Below are 22929 nucleotides of genomic sequence, written 5' to 3'. Positions count from 1 at the left end.
ATTCCTGCTCAAGGCAGCACCTGTGCTGTGGCCCTTGTTGGTATAGGATGGCCACTGTTCTCACCTCATCCACACAGCTGGTAATTTCATCAGGAAAGGCAAGTAGGCTGGACAAACACATGATTTGCTTTTGGTAAATCTGTGCTGACTATCCCAATTACCTTCTGGTCTCTTTACCTGGCAAAGATAGTTCAGCTTTTTCTAGATTGTCTGCAATTACAGTATCTTCCACCTTATTCATCAGTTTTCCCCTTCATCAAATTTTATGTTTATTTTTAGAAAGTAGAACACCTGCAGAATCATTTTTTTGTTTCCCTTTATGACCCTTGCAAGTCATAGCTCAAATCAATCAGCTTTCTAATTTTGCCACTAAGCACTCAAGCAATGCTTGCCTACATCTTGCTTTTCGGGTAATCAGAAATCTCCCTGCTCAGCCAACAAGTTTTTTAACCCCCCTCCTTCCCGCTCAACAGGATGGCTCATTCCTGAGTTCTCAATAAATTTTACTTAGAAATCATCTGTCTTTCAAGGACCCTCATATTTCTGTGGCAGCATCCCAAGTGATTTTTCTTAGCAATTCTCCAAAAAGGCTGAAGTTTGCTCTTCTGAAGTCCATAGTCATAACTTGCTGACTGTCTTTCAAGATATCGTTTGAATCATGAACTGAACCAACTCAAGGTCCCTCTGATCCCAGCTGTTATTTATCACTGCCATTGGCACTAGTTTTTCCCTTTTTGTAAGCAGCAGGTCAAGTAGAGAATTACTCGTGTTTCTCCCTGCTAGCATTGCCAGCAACATAATCAAGGAATTTCCCGCACCCTCTGCACAACTCTTCAATCTTACTAGAAACTAAAATTAGGAGTTACTTGCAAATGTTGACTGTATTGATAGAGTTACTGGGCGTAAAGCTTTTATCTACTCCCGATCCCACATTCTGGTAACCTAAAGTTGTGTTGTTTTATTTAAAATTTAAAGTGTGATAATCTTTATAAAAAATACAGGAAAGCAGATCTTCCATCCTGAGTGAATCCAACCAAACAAAAGGTAAATTTTGCCTGTCACTGGCAGCATATTGGACCAATAATACATGTAAGTTACAAAAGCTCAATAGATAAAAGACAACATCCAGCTTCATTAAAACTTTTGGCTGAAGACGTTTTGTTACTTTTCTATCCCTTGTGCTCAGATTAAGTTATTTTTTAGCCAATAGTTATATTAAGTAAAAGTTGTACTGATCATTTTCACACACAGACTCAATAACAGATCAAAAAATACAAGTTTTTATCAAAAGAAACATATTTGTTAAGAAAAATAAAAGTATTTAGGTAAAAAAAATCTCAGAACTGGAACAAAAAAAAAAGAAAAACAAAAAAGAAAAGCATGAGAAATTGGAAAAATTAAGTTGAACATTCAACCATTAAGGTTTACACATAGGTTCATTACAGTAAGTATGTTACAAGCAAGCTTGTCATCAGCCTCACTCAGATCACATGTACAAAGAATTATAAAATAGCAAAAGCCTCTTATAGTGGAGAAGCTATTATTCCAAATGTTTTAGCTGGCACAAATGAAAATCTGTCAGAAATGTTTCCATATTATGACTGCACAGATAATAAATTTCATTATGTGATCACCACATAAATTATCCCTGAAAACCTATTATAGCAAGAACCAGGTAGTTTAAATGGATAGCACTGCAGTAGCTGGCTATAATCCTAATTATAAAAATTTATGTGAGGAAATCTAGTCAAAAATGCTGGAATAAAGGGATCTATAGGTTTCATTAAAATTATCAAAATGATTTTAAGTTTTCCTAAACTGGACAGCAACAAAGGCTTTCCAAAAATTTCCTTATTTTAATGGCAGACTCATCAGCAAATTCTATGGCATTGCCCAGAAAAAGTGTATTCACTATTCCCGATTTATAGGTGTGATAATCACTGTGAGAATTAACTGGCATTTTCAATAGTCCCACTTGAACCAATAGGCTCTAATTACCTACATGGGAATTAAAAGAAAAGGGAAAAAGGTTCATCATCATTCAAAAGTTAAATGGTTTGGTTTTGAAGGTCAGAGCTTCTTAGCTGAAGTAAGAGGAGAAACCTGGTCACTGGCTCCTGTTTGGTGTCTCTCAGACAGAGCTTCATGATGTACCTTGTCCTGGTTTGAGAGCCCCAGGACAAAAGTTCTCTGGGCCTGCCTGGCACTGGTGGTGATCACAGTGCTTAAACTCTCCTGCTGCTCTCAAACCAGGACAAATGTCCAAGGAAGGAATGCAATGGCAAGTAGTGCCATCTTTCTTATGACTACATCTATTTTATCCTTATGCTTTTCTATCCTGGGTATCAGTGTAGCATATAAGCTATTATCACTGATATAATTAAGCCCATAATAGCTTCCTTCTATTCAACAGGTCAAAGTAAATACTTGATTAGAACTATGAGATTTTCATCTGATTTGCTCTGTTCCTCCTATTACTCAATACCTTTATTTTTGCCAGCACCACACACCTTTCACAGAAGGTCAAGCCTGTAGAGTCAGCCTCTCCTGACCATAGTGCCAATGCTACAGTAGACTTTGGTTATCAGCCCTGCATTAGACAACACACTAACCAGGAAATCCAGAGAGGTACAATTACACAGGAGAGGAATATTTCACAGAATATACATGGCTTCTCTGGACATTCCCTTTTCTTTCCCAAATAGTACAAAATGGACATTGGTGTGAATAACTCAGTCAGGAATCAGACCATGTCAGTAGTGGGTTTTACTGTCAGGAGCTAAAACCAGAAAAATCAACTTGTTTAAAAACAAACTAAAAATATCAGGATAGGAAAACATCCCTCCTCCTAAAAAGATCAAAACAACATACTAATTAATTTCAATATTCCCTGCATTGGTTTTTGAACAAGTATCTTTCTACTCAATATCTACTGAACTAATGGGCTAGGATTATCATTGCCTTCTCTTCTGTGACTATTTTTCTTCTCTTTATTTTTTCCTTTTTTTTGGTTTTCTGGTAGAAGTAATTAGAAAGATAAAATCAGCTACATGGAACATAAAAAAACACAGGAAAGCCTAAAGACACTTCATTACTTTACAGGTCTTCTAAATGTTTAAGTGATCCTTTAATTCTCAAGTCAGCTTTTCTCCTTTTTCAGGATTACTTCCTTCACTTTCTGTGACTTCTTGATCTTAGCTGCTACCTACTTTTAAGGCTGCCGTTTCTTTTTGCTGTTTTTAAGTTTTGCCAACCCTTTCTCAGTGCTGACATTTATTACAGAAGAGTTTATTGACAAAGCCTTCACCATTGTAACCCAGGTATTATATTCGCATTCTTCACATACACAGGCATTTTAGAAATTATGAGGTCAGTACTAGTCCAGGTAAAGCCTTAATGCACCATTTAATGAGATCAATGTTTTAACTATTAATTAAAAATGTAATTTCTTGGAACCCTTTGGAGAAAATTCTTCTTAACTGAATGTCTCATAGACTGAAGGAAAGCAATGTCAGCTTTGCATCCCCAATCAAAACAAAGGAGAAATTCTTTTAGCCAAGGCAGGGAAGCAAGGTGTGGTTTCCATATTTATGTCCTGATTAAACACTGTATCATGGTTTAGTTACTCTGAATATGTCTGATCCAACAAGTTAAGCAGCTTGAGACTGTAATCATAGGCAACAATAAAAAATAAATGCAAATTAGCAAGTTATGAAGCTGATGAATACATAAGTGGATGAGATTCTTTGGCTTGAGATACACAGTAGGTCAGGTTAGATGATTGGAACAGCCTCATCCTAGCTTTAAACACAATAAATTAATAAATACTAAAGCACAGAAAAAAAATCCAATTTTCTGTGATAATAGACATTATAATGAGGGTTCATTTTATATACCAGACAACTGTTGTCTTCTAAGTGAATAGTAGTTCTCTTCAAACAAAAAGATAAACACACACTGTCTCATCAGTGACATTCGGTGTTAATCTAACATAAGGCATTAAAGAACTCTCTCAGCACTTTTTTATGTTCCTTTTCTACCTGGAAATCAACTACATGGATACAATTCAGCTACCATACTTCTATATAGAAGTCACAGTTCTCTTGCATCTATTGAAAAAAAACAATTAGAAGAAATTTCCAGGCTGATTTTGCTGATGATCACATCAAAGAACCCTTTTTGTACAGGTATCAAGTGCCACTGCATAAACAGTTTGCCTTTAACCTCTGTGCTCTCACAGAAAACAGTTTCATATTATAATTGCTTTAATGGTTAAGAAACTTTTCCCATCTTCCCTCCCATATTTATTTGCAGACAGTTTATACTTTTTTTTCCCTAGTGTTTTCTCTTTGTAAAATTTATCTTTCAATGCGTACACACAGAGCAATTACCGTCTATTTTCAGCCTCAATTTTACTAAACTAAAAAGATGGACCTTTCAGAACGCACTGCCACGGGTCCACACAAATGCACAGACAGTCCCTCCACCCGTATGTGCAGTGAGCCAGGTAATCACTGATTCTGAGAGCTCCTAGTTGTGTTGAGAAGCAGGAAATTTTGCTCAGTGCCACCATTGTTCTCGTGCAGCCCTGTTGTTTAGGAACTAGTGCGGGATTGCAACCAGATAACGTGGACCTCGAGTGAGCATTCACGTGTGATCTTTCTCCTAGTTGTCTTCATACCTGTAACAGTTTCAATTCATCTTCCCTTGAACATGGGTGACAAGAAGTATATGCTGTATTTATCTGAGGTGCACTGAATGCTTTACCTGTGTCCTTTGCAACTGTCATGAAAGGTAACAAATAAAGAGAAGCATCTGACCTGGTGTAGTCGTCCTCCACAAGCATGTGCTTTGGAATGGGTGAGTATCTTCCTGGTGAGATAGGGGCCAGGGATGCCTTGTACTCTAAAGTGCCATTGTTGCCAGAAGAGAGTATATGATTTTCCATTGGTGGAGAATAAGCTGATGTCAAGAATGAGAATTTCTAGTTAGCCACTTCCATGTTTGTTTAAATGTCACAAGAGCACCACTTTTTAGTTAGAGCACCAAGAACACACTCATTATTATTATTAGTATTATTATTATTATTATTATTATTATTACCATATATTAATAATGTCTCATTTGCAGGAATTGATCCTTTAGTGGGGATCTAAATGAAAAAAAAAATTGATGGTTTGGGAGACAGGAAATGTTTTCTTCACTTAAGATTGAGTTGAAGAAGGAAATATAAATAGCAGAGAATGAGATTCAAAGTGTGCTCCTCTTTTTGGCTCCAACATACAGCAATGGGAGTAGTAGAGTAAGAGCTCAGTGAAGGATTAGAGCAGGAATTTTTTTGATTGGCAATAAATATGTATGGTGAAGATTTAAAGCTGACATCTACTAAAGGTGCCAAAATTCCCAATACAATTGAAATTTCAGCACCAACAGACAGGATTTAGATCACAGGTAATTCTGTATATTTAAAATAGAAAATGGGTACAAATGTCTTGCATATTAAGGTTTAAGAATGAAAATTACAGCACTGTGCTGTCTAATTCTATACTGGGCCTGAGGGCTTTATTTGCTTGAGTTTTACTATTCTGAAGTTACAGGGGATATTTATGACTGGAGAGGTGTAATAATAGTTGTATTCAATCTCTAGTTAATTAATTAAAAAATGAAATGATAAATAGGAAAAACAATGACGTGCTTCTGCAATGAGTGATGATTAATTTTTTCATGATAACACAGCTAAACTTTCTAGTATTAGTTTCAGTGTCTCTTTTAGATGCTGAGATACAGAATGTTTCAAAGCAAAATATGTCTACAGGGAAAGGCTATTATGCATTCAGAAAAACTCTGAACATGTAGGTATAATGAAAGGTTCCCTGAGGATAAATGAATCTGTATGCACCAACAGTCTGGGATGGGCTACTGCAAATCTTTTCAACCTTTATGCTCCCTCTGGAATTACTTCTGTCTTCTCATATACTGCTGATATATAATCTGACATAACAGAACACACTGTTTCAGAACTCCCAAATTATTATTTTGGAAAGTACTGTAAAGCAGGAGATTGGATAGGGATGCTTAGCGTTTTTATTTCTTGAGCTTTGCTAAGGTTTGGACTAGACTGCACCTGAACAACACGATTGCCATCTGTTGTAACATTTGCTGTCTAAATAGGTAACCTTAGCACAGCTGAGTGCATGAGCTGAATTGCATGTTACAAAACCTTTCTTTGTTTCTGTTTTAAGTGGCAGCGTGAATAAGGATTATGGATATTTAGCTTTTCCCTCAACTTTGTCAGCCCACAGTAGCAACACTATGCAAAAGTGGAGAAAAATTCAAATCTCCAGCATTTACTGGGAAAATCTGCCTTTCCCAGCCCTTGGTTCACCTTAAATGCCCCTAGGGCTATTGGCAGGAGATCAGGATGGGTATGGATCAGTTGCTGAAGCTCTTGTTAGAAACTAAACTGCCATCCTGTCATTTGGTGGTGCGGCTGGTCCCTGTTGATAGCTGAACCCTAGGCAGACAGGTTTTGATGAACAACTAAATGAGTGAATGGCATGTTTAGGCTAACAGTTTGCAGTGGTATAGAGACCTACAAGTGAAATGTTGAGATTGCTGTGAATGAAAAGGGAATAGGAATGCCTGGGTAAGGACATCAGGAGGACTGGCAGGAGGGGCATAAGAATAGCATGTATTGATGGGACCTAGTAACATCAGTGGGTCCTCACTATTCAACATAAGGACTTGTCAGGACAGCCTACACCCAACTAAAACACAGACTCAAGCCATTAAGAGATGATGGCACAAGATAAAGAGTAGATTGGAACCTAGGACACTCAGATAAGGAGAAAAAAGATGAGTAAATCCTGAAGACATGAAGGAGAGACACAAGATCCTAATCGCTGTAATCTCCTTAAAAGTACAAAAAGCACATCAGCAAGTAGGTTGTCAACGTAACAAGGAGGTACAAGTGTATGGTAAGGACTCCACAGCCACCCACCCCGTGGACTTGGTCATTACAGGGAGTCTGGTGATGTAGGTCTTTCTACCTGAATGTTGAACATGAATTTAGATGATCTTGAGTGTGTGGATATGACAATCTGGTTGAAAATTATTTTAAAATAAAATCATCTTTCTTCCTATGAGATCCTTCACTGAGCTTTACTATATTGTTTGAACTACTTTTCCTACAACAGAGTGTTGAACGCAAGGACAAATAAAGGCTTGGTCCTCAGCGAAAAAATAGCAGATGAACATACATAAAGTTAGTGGACAGACTAAGACTAAAGCAAAGAGGAAAAATATTTTAGGATACACCTAAAAAAAAAAAAGGGTAAATTTTTGTAAGTAGAGCTGTGATTTTTTATATTCCAAGTAAATTTTTTATTCAGATATGACAAATATTTGCATCAGGCCTTTCACTGGGTTTGTACAAAACAGTTTGCTGCTTGTTCTGATTTTTCAGTGAACAGAGGACTCCAGTCCACAAACCGTATTTCAAAATATCTTTGCATGTACTTCTTGCTGTAATTGTCACAAATGTTACAGATCAGTCTGATCACCTGAATGATGGTCAGTTGGAATCAGTACAACAGGTACATTGTTGCTTGGGTGCAAAAATACTTTAGCAGAGTCATATATATTTCACGAGTGTAGCACACGTAAGTGGCAATAAACATTTCATTTTTGTAGCCTTCCATGCTGTTTCAGAAACTTTTAATGGGGTACATTGGACAAGTGATGAAAAATCCACAATCATCTCACAACTGATACCTCCTACAAAATGAGTTGCAGAAGTCACTTACAGTGAGTAATATCTGGTGGGCCATATGGATCAGTCATGTAAATGGTGGTGGGCTTTCCAACTTTCAGGTACACTACATCCGATGTGTTCTTCAGTATCGCTACTGCCTCTTCATGGGTAACTTCTTCTAAACTGTAATTATTTACCTTAAAGGAGAAGTCAGACAGGTGAGTCAAAATGCAGAAATAGACACAAAACATGGCAGAGTCTTAGAGTTATCACAATGTTGGGAAAAATGTTATAGACAAAGAGTGCCGAAGATTACAGAAGCAGTATTTCAGCAAGGTAGAAAACACACATTTCTTAGCACATGCATATTCAAAGACTGACATAGCAGTATTGATAATATCACAGAATCATAATGGGTCAAGACAGCACTTGCTCTTGTCAGTGGAAAAGTCCTTTTTGATATCCTGCTGCTAGTAACATCATTAACATAAAAATATATTTAATAATAACTTAATAACATCACATTGTTTACAGAAAATGCCTATGGTACTTAACCTATCAAGATTCTAAATCCACCTCCTAGCATGCATGGCTGGGACCTCAGAAATACTTGACGTCCTCAAATTTTTGCATCCCTGACGTGACATTGATCATTGAAATAATGAAGGCTGCTTATGAGGTGCAGTAAATGGAAAGGTGAGGTTTTGGATGGGGGAAAGGGGATTTTCGGTGTGAAAGGTTTTCAGTTTTCTGTAAGCACAGGAAAGAGACATTGAAAAAGTAGAAGAATGGAGTATTAGTTCTGTATTTTATCAGAAAAGAAAAATACTTAGCAAGAGCAAGGATAAGAGTACAGGGCTACAGAATAAATAGGGAAGGAAATGGTTGCAATAAACCTTGCCTATTCATGCTTTACTTCTAGAGAAAGAAAATCAAAAGAAAAGTGTCAGAAGTGGTTTATTGCATAGGCATACAAAATTCATGCACAAATAAATCCACTATATTCACAGAACTAGATAACAGGTTGTCCTCATATAAACAGAAGAGTGAATGGTCCCTGCCCATAAAAAGCATAAATTCTGAATGGAAAAATTACTGGATAGAGGAAAAGAGTATAGAAGGATGTAGATACAGGTTTCAGACATGGCATAGGCCAATAGAAATCAGAGAATCACAGAGTATCTTGAGTTGGAAAAGACCCATAAAGGTCATCAAGTCCAACTCCCTGCCCCACGCAGGACTACTTAAAACAAAGCCATATGACTAAAAACATTGTCCAGATGCTCTTTCCAGATGATCACTTCCCTGAGGAGCCTGTTCCAGTGACCTACATTTTGTGGTGAATGTTGTATATGAAACACTTTATTGAGATTTAAAGTGCCATCCTCCAACTTCTATGGTTCCTGCAAGGATTCTTTGCAAAGATTATGCAAGATAAAAAAAAAAAAAAGTAGCTCCTTAACCATAGGATAACATAGTACAGCTCTAAAAGTGCATACTTTCTAGCAGTAAATTATGAGAGAATCAGTAAATTATGAGAGACTTGGCTGTTACAATAAGCTACTGCCAAAGGGTTTGGTAACTGGAAAGAAATCCAGCTATTATGAAACACTGGAGAAATCTTCATACCTAGTTGATTTCATCAACACCAAGAGAGAATGTTTCTGTCGGACAGTATTGCTAAATGTAAGGATTCTGTTTAAACTTTGCTCCTTGTATAATTCTCAGTCTTGGATTTAAGGTTAATTGAAAGAGGCAATGACAGGCATGTTATGACAATTTGTCATGAAGAGCAGTGATACCACCTAACACGCAGAAGAGGCTGCTGACACTGTATGCTGTATTTTGACAGGTCTTCTATTTAAATAAAGATCTGACACCAATCTTCTTTGTTATGAAGAGCAGTAACATACGTATGTAGTTTTAATAAACAGATGTCTTTTAAATTACTAGGTGGGTAGCAAGAAAAAAAAAAGACTGAAATTAAGCCTTATTTGTTTATGTATTTCAGAACTGTCAAATACTGAAGATTCATACTTTTGGAACTATGACTGTACAGCTACCATTTACCTTTTCTTCTCCCCATGCTGTCTGCACATTGCATCTATCTTGTGTTTCATGCTAAATGCAAGCTTTCTGAAGTGAAGAAAGTCTCACCTAATAAACTTCCATTATGCTGTTGCTGTAAATAAATCTTCTTAGTCAAAAAAAAAGACACAAAATGAAATATAGCACTGTCTGGATTTTGTCTTTTTGTCTTTTTAGGAGTGTATAAAAACAATTAAGATACAAATTCACTTTTTTGTATTTTTTTTCCAAATATTTTTTCCTGGAAATGTAGCAGATAAGAATCATGATTAGGACTCTTGCACTTCCATCAAAGCACACTTGGATGCCACAGTTGTGCAGTCGGAGGATAAAGGCAATTTTAGAAACAGAAAATACAGTATGATACAGATAGGACTTATAGTTGCTGTGACAGGTTCTACTTCTTATCTCTCTGAGAATAATTTTCCAGGAGAGGTAATGTACCAACACTGTGTACAAGATGTATAAATTCTGAAGTTAGGAGTTAAAGACCAAGTGATTCTGAACTAGAGAATTAATGTCTGAACGGTTATGCATTTTGTTTATACATTTTAAGATATTAGAGATCATTGCAAACTTTATGTGCAATGATTTTTTTTTCTAATTTCTAGTAGATATAAGTTTAAATGTGTAGAATATTGTGGAAAACTGAAATATGTAGAGCTGGAACTTGGTAGAACTTGAAAGAAACTGATGCATGAGTGAAATCAAGATACAAAGGAGAACTTCAGAGAAAAGATCATGGAAGAAAATTTGAGGAGAATAAGGGACCTTCCAAGTAAACAGTAAAAGTATTCCAATAACATATACTGAAATTGCTATTCAAACTCACCCCAAATATATAGAAAATTAGAATTTCCTATCTCTAGAGAGAATACTCCTAGAAAGGAGATTTCCTTCTAATTAATTTTGTCCAGGATTGCTCAGTTCTCAGTAAAGAAAGAAATAAAAACAGACTCAGTGCTCTTCAACAGCAAATAAACACAAACGTTGATACATTCATGAAGACAAAGATTCTCAGTAACACCATAAGATCTCTCTTAAATGGGAATTTTTTGAGAAGTAAGTAAAACCACTTTCCTCAGTCATTGCCAACATTAATTTATAATTACAGGATACAAAATATATTATGCATTTCCCAGTTTCCTTCAGAAGGTAGTCTTTGCTTTGGAACTACATTTCTTGTTAATACTAATATGTGTATGCATTAATAGCTACTTTAAATTCACAAATCAATGACTGCAGATAAAACACTCAGTATATATGTGATTTCCTTCATAAGGAAGTCTCTGGATTTCTTTCTTCATAACAGCATGCCAGAGATGGTGATTTTTAGAAAATATGAAGATGTAGTTGTTTTTTATGTTAAGATGTAGATATTTTTTACGTTAAGTTTTAAAGAAATAAGAGCATCTTTCAGAATCTCCAAGAGATACTATTTCTTAAGTTTTTTTTTTCCATAAAAGATACCTATTTAAGCAGAGTTTCAAGTACTAAATCTGACTTTTTCAGTGGTTGTGGCACATTCAGTGTATTAAATCAAAGCTTTACTTTTTGCTGTCAAGATGACCTAAGGAGAGCATATAATTTGAAAAAAAAAGAGTTGAGTTAGAGGTAAAGTAGATAATGACAGGGAGATGTGCACAAACAAGAATCTAAAGTGTAGATGCCATACAAGCCTCTGAGATGCTGAGACTTTCATGCAGAAGGGCTGGCATCAGAGCTGAATGGATAAAACAGGTACTGCATGTCAGCTTTCTGGCTCTAAGAAGGCAACTTAAGTAGCAATGAATTAAGAGGGGAAAAAAAAACCCTAAGAAAAATGCTTAAAAATAAATTTATCTGAGTGGTCAGTTTAGTTACAAGAGTCAGATGCTTGAGCCACCAAATGCTGTGACAGGAGCCAAAGGAGAGGAGTCAGAAACAGACAGGAGCAAGTGTAGTTTCTCTAAAGCAAAACATTCCGTAAACAGAAAATTCAGAAATGCAAAGAGAAAATGAAGTTTAAAAGAAATTAGGAAAGCTGTTTCTTTAAATAGAAAGTACATCATACAAAGATATACTGATATTGCAGGAAAAGAATAAGAGGAAGAAATAATATAGCAATAAAGAAGGAAATTAAAGATACAAGTCCAGTCAAAGAAGCTATTTGAATGATGGAGGAAATCAGCAAGAACTGTTGCCAAAGAGATATAAAAAGACCGGGGTGTTTTTTCCCTAAATAGCATAATCAAGGCAATGAAGTATAAACCTAAGCAAGAATTATCTTATTTGGAAGTTTTCCTAGATTTGTATTGGAAAACAAAGGCACTGAGAAGTAGCTAGAGTGAAGAGCTTAGAATCCCCAAAATGACTGTACAACTGCTCTAAAGAATAACTTCATTCACAACAGCATAAGCTGATAACAGAATAAGAGCTCTGGAGGAATAAGACTGTCTAATTTTCTTTTTTTTAAAGGGAACTTATTCCTCGCCTCTATTGATTTAGGGTGCAGAAGATTGGATTCACTCAGTGAATGAGGCAAAGAGGTGATCCCTACCTTGCAAGTGGTAATGCTTGCTTTTGTGTGATATCCTGCTTTCCATTCAGAAAGGGAATTTTCTGGAGCGAATCTTGAGTGAACATTTGCTGATAAACATCTGTAACTTGCCAGCAGCAAATCCAGATCACTCATGGATGGCCTCTTTGAAAAGTCACTATGATTTAAAAGGCTGCAGAAAGTGAAAGGCTTTCCAGAGTTTAAAACCAATTCTTTGTCCCAAGGATGTAAATCTGTTTGGATTAACTATTTATAATCCCATGGACACCTGGGTTGGTTGTATAAATGCTGGACTGAGAATAGAAAGAAACTGTCTATCTTCAGATGACACAGTCTGTTAATCCCTCTGAAATTAGTTTACTTAGATTTTTAATAGTTATGGTCTAAGTATCCTAAATCAGATCTGAGCTTTGTGGAGAAAATCAAGAGTTTGTGCTTCACAGCCAACTCTGAGACCGAGCAGTGGGCTTCAGGCTTCAAGCAAGGTAGTGCAGACACAGCGGCACTACGGTGATAAAACTGTGAAAGAACAACCAGATGAAAGTATCATTAGAAGGAATACATCGAGATGCCTCTTGCTAGGGCACCATCCTAGGACCAATCCTAGCAAATCCACATTTAAATGCTGGATAAAGCATTTCAAGACCGGAGGAAACAACAATGTAAATCTGGCTCAGAGCCCAGTGCTGCAGCCACCAACCCCACTGAGTTGGTTCTAGTTCACCTCTTCTCAGAGTATGTTTTTTATATTGTGTTTCCTTTGTGCTTGTCAGCCAGTACAACCTACAGATTGGATACAACCTGTTCACACTGTTTTCTGTCTTCCAGTCTAACTGGGGACTGCCTGTTCTTCTTCTGCTGATGTAGCAGTGCAGGTCTGGATTTTCAGTGAACGTATGTGAGCAAAGAATGCGGGCGCTAGGAGCAATCCACAGCCACGGGGGGTGTGGATGAAATGACATCCATGATATACATCTTTTAAGGGGATTAGTTTGCATTACATCTAGTCTGCTGACTAAAATGCTTGGTTGCAGCTGCAATGCAGTGCTAAGTAGGAATGCTCCCGGACCACATTTTCTGCTGCAGTTTCGTTTTTAAAAATCCACTCTTTTTTTTTTAAAATGACCATCCCACAAGACAACCAAAACCACTTTAAAAGAGGGCTTCCAATCAGAATCAAAAGCTAAACTAGATCCTTCTAAAACCGCATGCTTGGATTACTTTAACACAAACATGATCCTGCATCCATACACAATCCGAGAGAAACAGATGCTGGTAGGGAGGGGATCCTGTGAGGAACATCAACAATTGTACAATCACAAGACCATTGCTGCCCTATGAAACCATAACACGACAACATGCTTTTTTTCAGCACAGAGTTGGGTAGAAAGCAAGCCTAGATTTCTAAAAAGTTGATTCCTGTTTCTTCCTTCTGTTTTCAGCAAGAAAATCAAATCTCATGGTATGTGACTAACATCACTTTTCCTTTAAGCATAAATAACCCCACAAAATTCTGGTATCTCTGACTACATGGGCCAAGAAGTAACAGGATATGGTCCAAAGATGCAAGGGTATTTTGGCACAAGAGACAAAGTTTTTAAAAGCTAATACTTATAAAAGATAAATATCAGCTTTTCTTTTAAAGTCTAATGTTCTTAGGGTTCTTCCGGAAGAATATCTTGCTTCTAGCTATTAGTATTGTTTTGCACTAGTAAAAACACACAGTTTTTCTACTAAGTTTTCATCTATCCATTCTGCAGATAAATTCTTCCAAAGAAAGACGATGGTATCAGATAGAAGAAAGTAATTATTATCTGAGAGGTAATAACTTAAACCATTTTCCAGCTCTTTCTGATCTCCATTAACAATGACCTGGAAGAGGTGGAGTGCACTTTCATCATGTTTGCAGAGGACGCTCCATGGTGAGGGTGAGGCCACATACACGAGGGCAGAGCTGCCATCCTAGGTAGTCTGGAGGAAAGGACGGACAAGAACATTATGATATTCAACAGGGAGAAAGAGTAAGTCCTGCCCCTAGCACAGGCTAAGCCCCTTCAGTGGCTCAAGCTGAGCACTAACAGCCAGGCAGCGCGTCTGTGGAAAAGTGCTTGGGGCTCCCGGGGCACAGCAAGCTGGGCACGAGCCAGCTGTGTGTCCTGGCAGCAGAGAGGTCAACAGCATTCTGGGCTGTACGAGCAGGAGTAGAGCCGTGAGATCCAGGGAAGGGTTATTCCCCAATAGTTAATATTCATTAGGCTGTAGACAGGTGCTGCATTCAGTTTTAGCATCTTTATTATAGGAAAGAGAACAAAATGGAGTAAATTGAGGGGAGTGCTACCAGGATGGTTGGGGTTGGAGTAATGGCCTGGCGAGGAGAAGCTGGGAGAGCTGGGCTTTTTCAGCCTGAAGAAGGGGCTTCTGTGAGCACAAGTAACAGTAGACCCCTTGTGCTTAAAGAAGGTCATCTCGACAAACACGGACTGTTGAAGCAAGTCCAGAGGAAGGCCAGGAAAATGATCAGCAGGTTGGAGAAGCTACCCTGTGAGGACAGGCTGAGAGAGTTGGAGTTGTTCAGCCTGGAGAAGAGAAAGCTTTGGGGAGACCTTGCTGTGGCCTTCCTGTACCTGAAGGGGGCTACAGGAAAGAGGAGGAGGTGCTCTGCATCAAGGAGTGTAGCAATGGGACCAGGGGTAACAGGGTAGATTTAAATTAGATATTAGGAAGAAATTATTTACTGTAAAAATTGAGAGATTATCATGTTAACCTATGATGCTCTGTGTGATTTTCTGTTGCTTCTTTTCAGTTCAAAGAGAAGCAATTTAGCTGAGAAACTCAGTGCAGTCATATGTTCACTGCAGGCACTGCCACCAGCGGTAGGAGACATTACCCTAGGCATTACCATCAGAATACAGGGATATTTTTCTCCTAGCTGTAAGTCTTCAGAGCAGAGCTCTGGCCTGTTCATTTCACACATACATAGAAAAACCACTGAGTTTAGTTTTCAGCTTAAGCACTCTTGTGCTTCCTTCAGTAATTTTCCTAATGGGCACCTCAGGATTATGCTACAATGGAGCATTTTCCCATGCCAGTGCTTAGGATAAAAAACCTCAGGTGCAGGCTCAGTGCCACCAGAATATAACTGCATAGCATGTCCTTGTATAGATTTCCTAATAATTACAATGCTCAGTATTTACACAATATATCTTCTCAGCACTTAACACACTACTAGCAATGTGCATTTAATAACAGTAGGGTCATCATGCTGCAAAATCCTCAGATGGCACCTAACAGTTTTACATTTCAATATTGGTTTTGATTTTGCAGCATCTCTCTCACTGCATCTTAAATTTTATTGCTTTTTTTTTTGAATATTCTTTGGTATCTGAAAGCATTTTGCACAAGCTTATCAGAACACAGATATAAAAATGAAGAAAGCCCCCCAGTATCTGCTGAGAATTCCAGAAGGATGACAAATTTTTTAAAATTTTATAGAGGAATGATGGGGGAAAAAAAACATCAAAGATCAAGAAAGCCTGCACTACTGAGAAGAAAAAAAGAGGAAAAGGAAGTGTTCAAATATATAATCAATAAGGAATCAGTGAAGCAGAAGATGATGACAAGCGAAGGATAATATAGTGTTGATACACTGCCAAGAAGAAGTAATGAATTCTTTCACTCACTTTTCAGAAAGGAACGCCATGAACTGACAGATCCTTCACAAAGTAGAAGAGAAAAAATATTGAAGGCACACAAGTTATAAAGAAATCAGGGTGTCTTGCTGGAGAAAACGAGAAAACATGGCTGTAATCTCCACGAATTTTAGAACTGGACTTTGATCTTGTGAATTTATCTCAAAAAATGTAATGTTTAAGGTTTACAAAGAGTAAGTTAACTAGAATTTTCGTATGCAACACTGAGAAGCTTGGTCTGGAAGTACATAACTTGTGAAAGACAATATTACATTTTAGTTTTTTGCTCATTTTACATCCAATGATAGAAGGAGATGGTGTCAAGGAAAGAATTGGTCCAGGGTGAAATGAAAGCAGTATAAAGACATCAAACACATTTTGAACGACCTCTCCTCATTTTCAGAAGTGAGATTCAAGAGTATAAGCTTGTCACTATCAAGAAAGACCTATATCTCACTGCAGTGAATCTCAGGTTCAAGACAAATCCTAAAAAAAAAAATCTGTAAAGAAAGAATTCATACATAGTGGTGTATAAGATAATTATTTTTCTGTTCAGATTCTTCCTGATTAAACTACATCAGAGATGGTAAAAGTGACGCTTTGCAAATTTTTTTTGTGGGGTATATATTATTTATTATCTCAACTGAATTGGAAAGAGTTACGAGAAAGGTAACAAAAAAATCCTGTGAGGAATCCTCATCATGAAAAAAATCAAACAGCTGAACACAAACGTATTTGCTCCAAGGTGCAAAATAAAAAAAAATAAGATGCAAAACTCGCAAATACAAATATATACTCCTATGGTAAAATGAGTCAAAACATTATACAACAGTGATTTGAATTTTACTGTGCTGAGAGCCTGTGAAGAAGAAATGCCAAAGGGATTGTAAATTTAGTTTCATTTCACTTTGATTTTGATAACATCATTTGATCCTTAAGCTATTTTATCTACCCACTTGGGTTAATTAAAAAAAGTCAAAGTCACTAACCCAGCAACCAAATGCCTTTCCATTTCTTTTTAACACTCTGTGTAAAATGAACGGTCAGCTTCACATGTGACTGGAACACAGTGTCCCTTGCCAAATAAAGAAATCCTCAATAAGGCACAGTTTTACAGGCAGAAAAAAAGGTCAAGGCAGTTTTTTTACTGCTTAGATACCATGTCACAGAACAGGGCTACTGCAGTACATTTCTTTCCATGGCACTCTTCCAAAAATGTTTCTCTACCTGTTGAAATCGGTGCAAATGCATTGACATGAATATAACTTGACATAGATTCTGCTGATTCACCACGGCCAGGATTTCCCTCTCAACAAAGAATTAAACAAACTCTATGAGCAGGAAGGACTTATCTACAAGGAAAAATGTACCAGCGCTGCAAATATCAGGAAGAACTTCCTGAAGTGAGATCTATCAGAAGAATAAGTACATTTCCTCAAGTAGAAAGATGGAAAACATTTTTTTTTTTAACATCTATATGGAAAATATACATAAAGTATTCCTACATGTACTGACATGTAGGCAATAGTCCATTGACTGCCTAGGTGTGAAAGTTTAGTGGCATGTTTCCACATTTTTTGATTTTTCAGCAATCAGTAGAATCAGTACTGCCGTAATGAGCAGTTTGTCTAAAATATTTTAAAGTTTTCTGGTGCATTTTAACTGGTCGCAAATGTGCGTGGTACGGTTATTTTCTTCTCACTTGAATGTTTGTCAAAGTAATACAACTCCTTGCCTTTTCTTCAAAAAATATTGGCTTTCCAGAGTAATATTTTTTAAACTGCAGTCACAGAAATATATATAAAGGATAGGAAAATATGAAGATGACGGAAATACAATTCATAATTATTAGCAAAGTTGTAATGAATAACTCCAGTAAGATGTATAGTGAACGGGAGTCCTTACTAGTTTCAGCTGAATAAAACATGATTTAAATTTGACTTACCATAAGAAGCCTATCTCCAACCTGCAACCTCCCATCTTTTTGTGCAGCTCCTCCATCAATAATCTTGGTGACATAAATGCTGTTGTCTCCAGGGATGTGTTGGTTTCCAACACCTCCCGCAATACTGAATCCCAGACCTAGAGAAGGTATGGAAACCCAAACATTAGCAATAAAATACACAACGGTAAAGATTAATCTACTGTACAGCCACAGTATTTTTTACAGAAATACAAATAACGTAAGAGATATTTGTGGGGTTGATACTCTCTCACTTTCCCTGGAAGGTCAGAAACAGAAATAAATTCAGGAAATCCTTCGTCAGGTACAGTTATAGAAAGGTAGAGACAAAAAGAAGTGAACCAGTGATGATTCCATATGAGCTATGGCTCATCCTTGCAGGGGCCAGTGCAGCCGATGTCAGGAAGTTATAGTATAACTTGCCAGGACTAATAATAAAACTCTGAAGCTTGGAGTTTATTGTGTTAAATATTGGTATAAAATACATCACCATCTATCAGAAACAAATTAAATGTATTCAGATTTTCCACACAATTTGAAAAATACTTGAATAAGTGTATTGCAGATTTTGTTTCTGTAGTGCCAGAGCTAAAGGTCTGTGAAAAATGAAAGATAAATAGTCCATATATTTGGATTTAAATTTGCTTTGCATATTTTTTTAGGACACAAATATCTTTGGATACATAAAATAAGAAAGCAATAGTCTTTTGAACATATATAACTTCTGTTCAGTGATCTGTGAAATTCCTAGATAAACATCCCAAGAGCCAAACTTTGGAACAATGTCAATAATGCTTGCTGATGCGGTTAAGGAAAAGGACGTTGGGGGAAGAAGAAAAAGACGATTTTATCCCTTTCTTACTTTTTCTATCCTCTGACACACTGCCTAAACAGACAAATCATTGCTTTTATTTATAAGATTTTTTTCTCTCAGTCAGAGGACAGGAACTACAGTGCTTTATTTCCATAAAAATCTACTTCATACAGCTAAGTTTTCATGGATCGTATAGTTCATGGGAACTTCCAGCTGAACACATAAGCTGTAACCTACAACGACCTGCTTAGACTATTGTTTCAAACAGCACTTCTCTTTTAACTGAACAGAAGAAAATAGTTACATCTATTTAAAGAGCAATCAGTAGTTTTATCTACGGAATCTATGCTGTTCAGTCATTCTTAAAACAAACATGTCAGTAACAGCTGCAGCCTGAACAATAGTAAAAAATTAGTTACCTGGAATTTGACAATTTATAGCAAACTCACCAGCTTGACTGCCTGGGCAATAAATATAAGGGAGGAGATATTTAATAAACACAGGCTTCTTTTGCCAGCTGTATGAGAAAAAAAGACATGTTCTTCTGAATTAATTAAATATTTTTGATTTTTTTTCTCACATTATTTTCATTTGAACATTATTTTAGCTTAAAAGAAGTGAGGTCAGATAACACAATGGGCTACTTAATGGATAGTAAATTACAAAAAGAAAAAAAGAAACCTCTGCATTTATATCTCAAACTGAAACACTACTTACTTAAGATGACTACTAACAATACAAAGTTAATGCAGAAATATAAGATAATTATTCAGTTTCCAGCTCAAGGTAGTGATCACTGTTACTGTTTATGCTCTGCTGCCAGAACAACTACAAGGATAAAAAAATATGATTTCCTGGAAGAATTTGTTCATTGTCATGGGACTACTGTCAACAAAACAAAAAGATATTCTCTGAAAACATCAAAAATGGATACTTTTTTAAACATTAGCTATGGACAAGGAACAATGATTGAATAATGTTCCTTGCTGACATAACTATCATCCTTTTGACCCAAAAAGACATCTGCACACACTTCTACCAGTTAAGTGAAGATCTGAGAGTGTTCCAGAGCAAATGAGTGGGTTATACTGCAGCCAGAGAGCTTTCTTCAACTCTGTTGCTCACCTAGGGCATGACCTTGGGAAGATTAGGTTATGGTATATTTCGATCCTCTCATCTCCCCTTTATTAATACTGTACGCTTCTAAAGGGCAAGGTTATTTCTGGCCACAAAACTGCCCTGTATTTTGTGCAAATTCAGCCTGGTCCTGCTGCAACATAAGCAATTAGCATTTTCTGTAGTGCTGAGTGGGATGCTGGTGCTTGCCGTTTGCTTGTGTGGTTGTATCACAACTGATGCATGAAACCACATACACAAAAAAGACTGCTAACACATGCTACTACCATTACAAAAGTGAAATTTACAATGATGAAAGGAGTAACTCTTTCTACTTCTCTACATAAAATATAGCTGTATTACAATGCATGGGGTTACATGGTGTTTGTAAGCAGCATTTGTCTTTGGGAAGCAAAACACCTGCACTGAGTTAAAAAAGGTTTAAAAGTAGAATAAGACAGGGGGCAATAGTGTGGCGGTAAGAGGAAGAGTGGTAGGAGAGACAATGGAGGAAGAGATTTTTCATATCTGTCCTATTGATAATGATTTAGTTTCATTGTCTTATCATACTTGCCTTCTTTAAGTAATTTGTTCTTTGGAAGAATAAGCAATAGAACAATGGCCCGTTTAATTTTACTGAAATGACTTGCTAATTGCTAGGGCACTAGGAAAGTATACTAAAATAAAACTTTTGGGTAGGATTCATACAGCCAAATGACATCAGACAACTATGCTAATCATTTATGCTACAATTATAATCAATGAAAATCCATTAAGAGTTTTTAAAGTATGATTCATCTCAAAGAGACATCTGAAAGAGATGAGATGAATCACAGTCTTGGTTTCTGAAAAACTTGAGGCTGAATGTGGGAAGAAGTGGGTGCAATGATCAGTGATACAAAACTTCACAACCTGAGTTGGAGTCTCACCTCCATTTAGACGGAAGGTTTCTGATTTGGGACCTCAGAAAAGTTTTGCATCCCTGGTATGGCTCCCTCTTGTTACTAGCTACATGATGTTAGCCTCACATCAGATTCTTGCTCTATTTTAAAAACAGAAAATTATTCACATATTTGGGAACATAGGGAGAAAGATACATTTTCTAAACTTGGTCTTTTTCATTGTTCCGTTGAAAATAAATAAAATAACATATTTAGTTGTAGGGTCTTTTTCTTATTGACTCCTGTGGTTGGGATAATATTGCCACCAGAACACAGAAGATCAGAAGTTGTGTTGAGGAATGCCCTCCTTCTCATTTCCTATTTTGCTAATGTGCAATCTGCTTCCCAGCAACTTTGCAGCTTGGACAGAGCACTCAATTTCCTCATGATTGGAGTTAGAAGGAGGATAGATTTAGAATGGAGATAAGGAAGAAATTTTTCACTGTCCATGTTGCAAGACACTGGAACAGGCTGCCCAGAGAAGTTGTGAGAGCCGTCTCCCTGGAGGGAGGTCAGGTTCGATGGAGCTTTGAGCAAGCTGATCTGGTAAAAGACTGTGTCAGATTAGACGATCTTTGAAGGTCCTTTCCAACCCAATCTATCCTATGATTCTACACTTCCATGAAGAAGGAAAGACTAGTAGTCCAAGAGGAAAAAGAGAACTGGCTTTAATAATGGTATATATCCAAGTCTAACTCAGCTTTGTTCAAAACCACTAAAAAGAATAGACACATATAAGATTGGGTAAATGTGTAAACTAGGGAAGATTAACCAGACTCTATTTCCTTCCATTTCCACTGGATAGGTATATGCAAAATTCATGTGCCTTTGGGTTCTGCAAATGCTGGTCATTGATCCTGTGGATAGTAACGTGTAAAGGTGGAATGAGACAGGAGACATCATTGTTAGTGCTAAGAGGAAAAGGGACAGGGAAAAGACCTGTTCCATCAAAACTGGAAACTACAGAAAAAGTGCTGATATTAACGATAGACAAGGATATGAGGACATTCAAGGTCAGGCTTGATGTGGCTCTAAGTAACCTGTTCTAGTTAAAGATGTTCCTGCTCACTGCAGGAAGATTGGACTATATTAACTTTAAAGGTCTCTTCCAGCTCAACACATTCTAGGATTCTACATTAATTTCTCTTCCCTGGATTATCAGTAAACAAAACATCAAAATATTTGAAATGGTAACAAAACCGTAAAGAAAAAAAGGTTGCAGACAAAACAATTCAAAAGCCTCCCAAGTCTTAAGCATAGTTATTCCAGAAGAAGGTAACCACTGACTATTTATACCCATTTTTGCATTATTTACTGAAGGAGATAAACATTTTAAATGCATCACTACATTATTAAAAACATATGTTCCAAGTACTTTTCTGGTAAAAATTAGGCACGGAGGATCCCCCTATGGTTAGTCCAGGTGCCTCTATGTGATGAAAATAATAAAATAATGGTTTAAGACACAGAGGATGAATCACACTGTGGTCATATCTCTTTCTAGTAACCAAAGAGCCTAAAACATCAACTGGATCTACATAATGTCAGCTTTCTAGTAAGAAGCTAGTTAAACTCTCACTCGTAATCCAAATGGGATGTTGATTTTGCCAGTATCCTACAGAGAGAATCAAGTTTATTTTAATCCAGCAAACAGAATGAGGATTTTAGAGGGTAAATCCAACATGAGTTTCACAGTCCTGGCTGGGAACATCCAAATACAGGGGGAAGACAGAAGAAGTAACTTGTTAGTCATAACCTTAAAATGTAATTGAAGGAAGAGTGTGATTTGCAGGTACTTAATCGAAACCATGTGTTCTAGGGTTATAAAACACATAGTTTGCAATCAGTGGATTCCTGGCTTTACCACCATATGCCTTACAGTCAGCAAAGTGACCTGTTGAACATAGAGTATCTTGGTGAAACCACAAAATGCATAGAACTCATAATAGAAATATGAGGCTAGAAACAAATGAAATATGAATGGAAATACGCATATAAACACAAGAAGAAAGAACCAAGGTTAGAG

The 22929-nt window shown here is 36.9% G+C and overlaps 1 protein-coding gene across 1 annotated transcript in view; it reads right to left on the bottom strand.

Moving 5' to 3' along the window:
- The window catches only part of LOC104280742 (disks large homolog 2-like), a gene marked incomplete at both ends in the record, with an annotated part of 83983 nt that extends 65832 nt beyond the window's left edge, over window positions 1-18151 (bottom strand). Inside the window, 3 exons of the mRNA XM_009878488.1 lie at window positions 4821-4962; window positions 7806-7950; window positions 18015-18151. Of these exons, the coding sequence (XP_009876790.1) occupies window positions 4821-4962; window positions 7806-7950; window positions 18015-18151 (424 nt within the window). The remainder of the gene's footprint in view (window positions 1-4820; window positions 4963-7805; window positions 7951-18014) is intronic.
- Window positions 18152-22929: the final 4778 nt, after the last annotated feature.

This window comes from Apaloderma vittatum, unplaced genomic scaffold, assembly GCF_000703405.1.
Source record: "Apaloderma vittatum isolate BGI_N311 unplaced genomic scaffold, ASM70340v1 scaffold11241, whole genome shotgun sequence".
Lineage (NCBI taxonomy): Eukaryota > Metazoa > Chordata > Aves > Trogoniformes > Trogonidae > Apaloderma > Apaloderma vittatum.
Note: the sequence above shows the minus strand (reverse complement) of the source record. Positions and strands in the feature narration are given on the sequence as shown.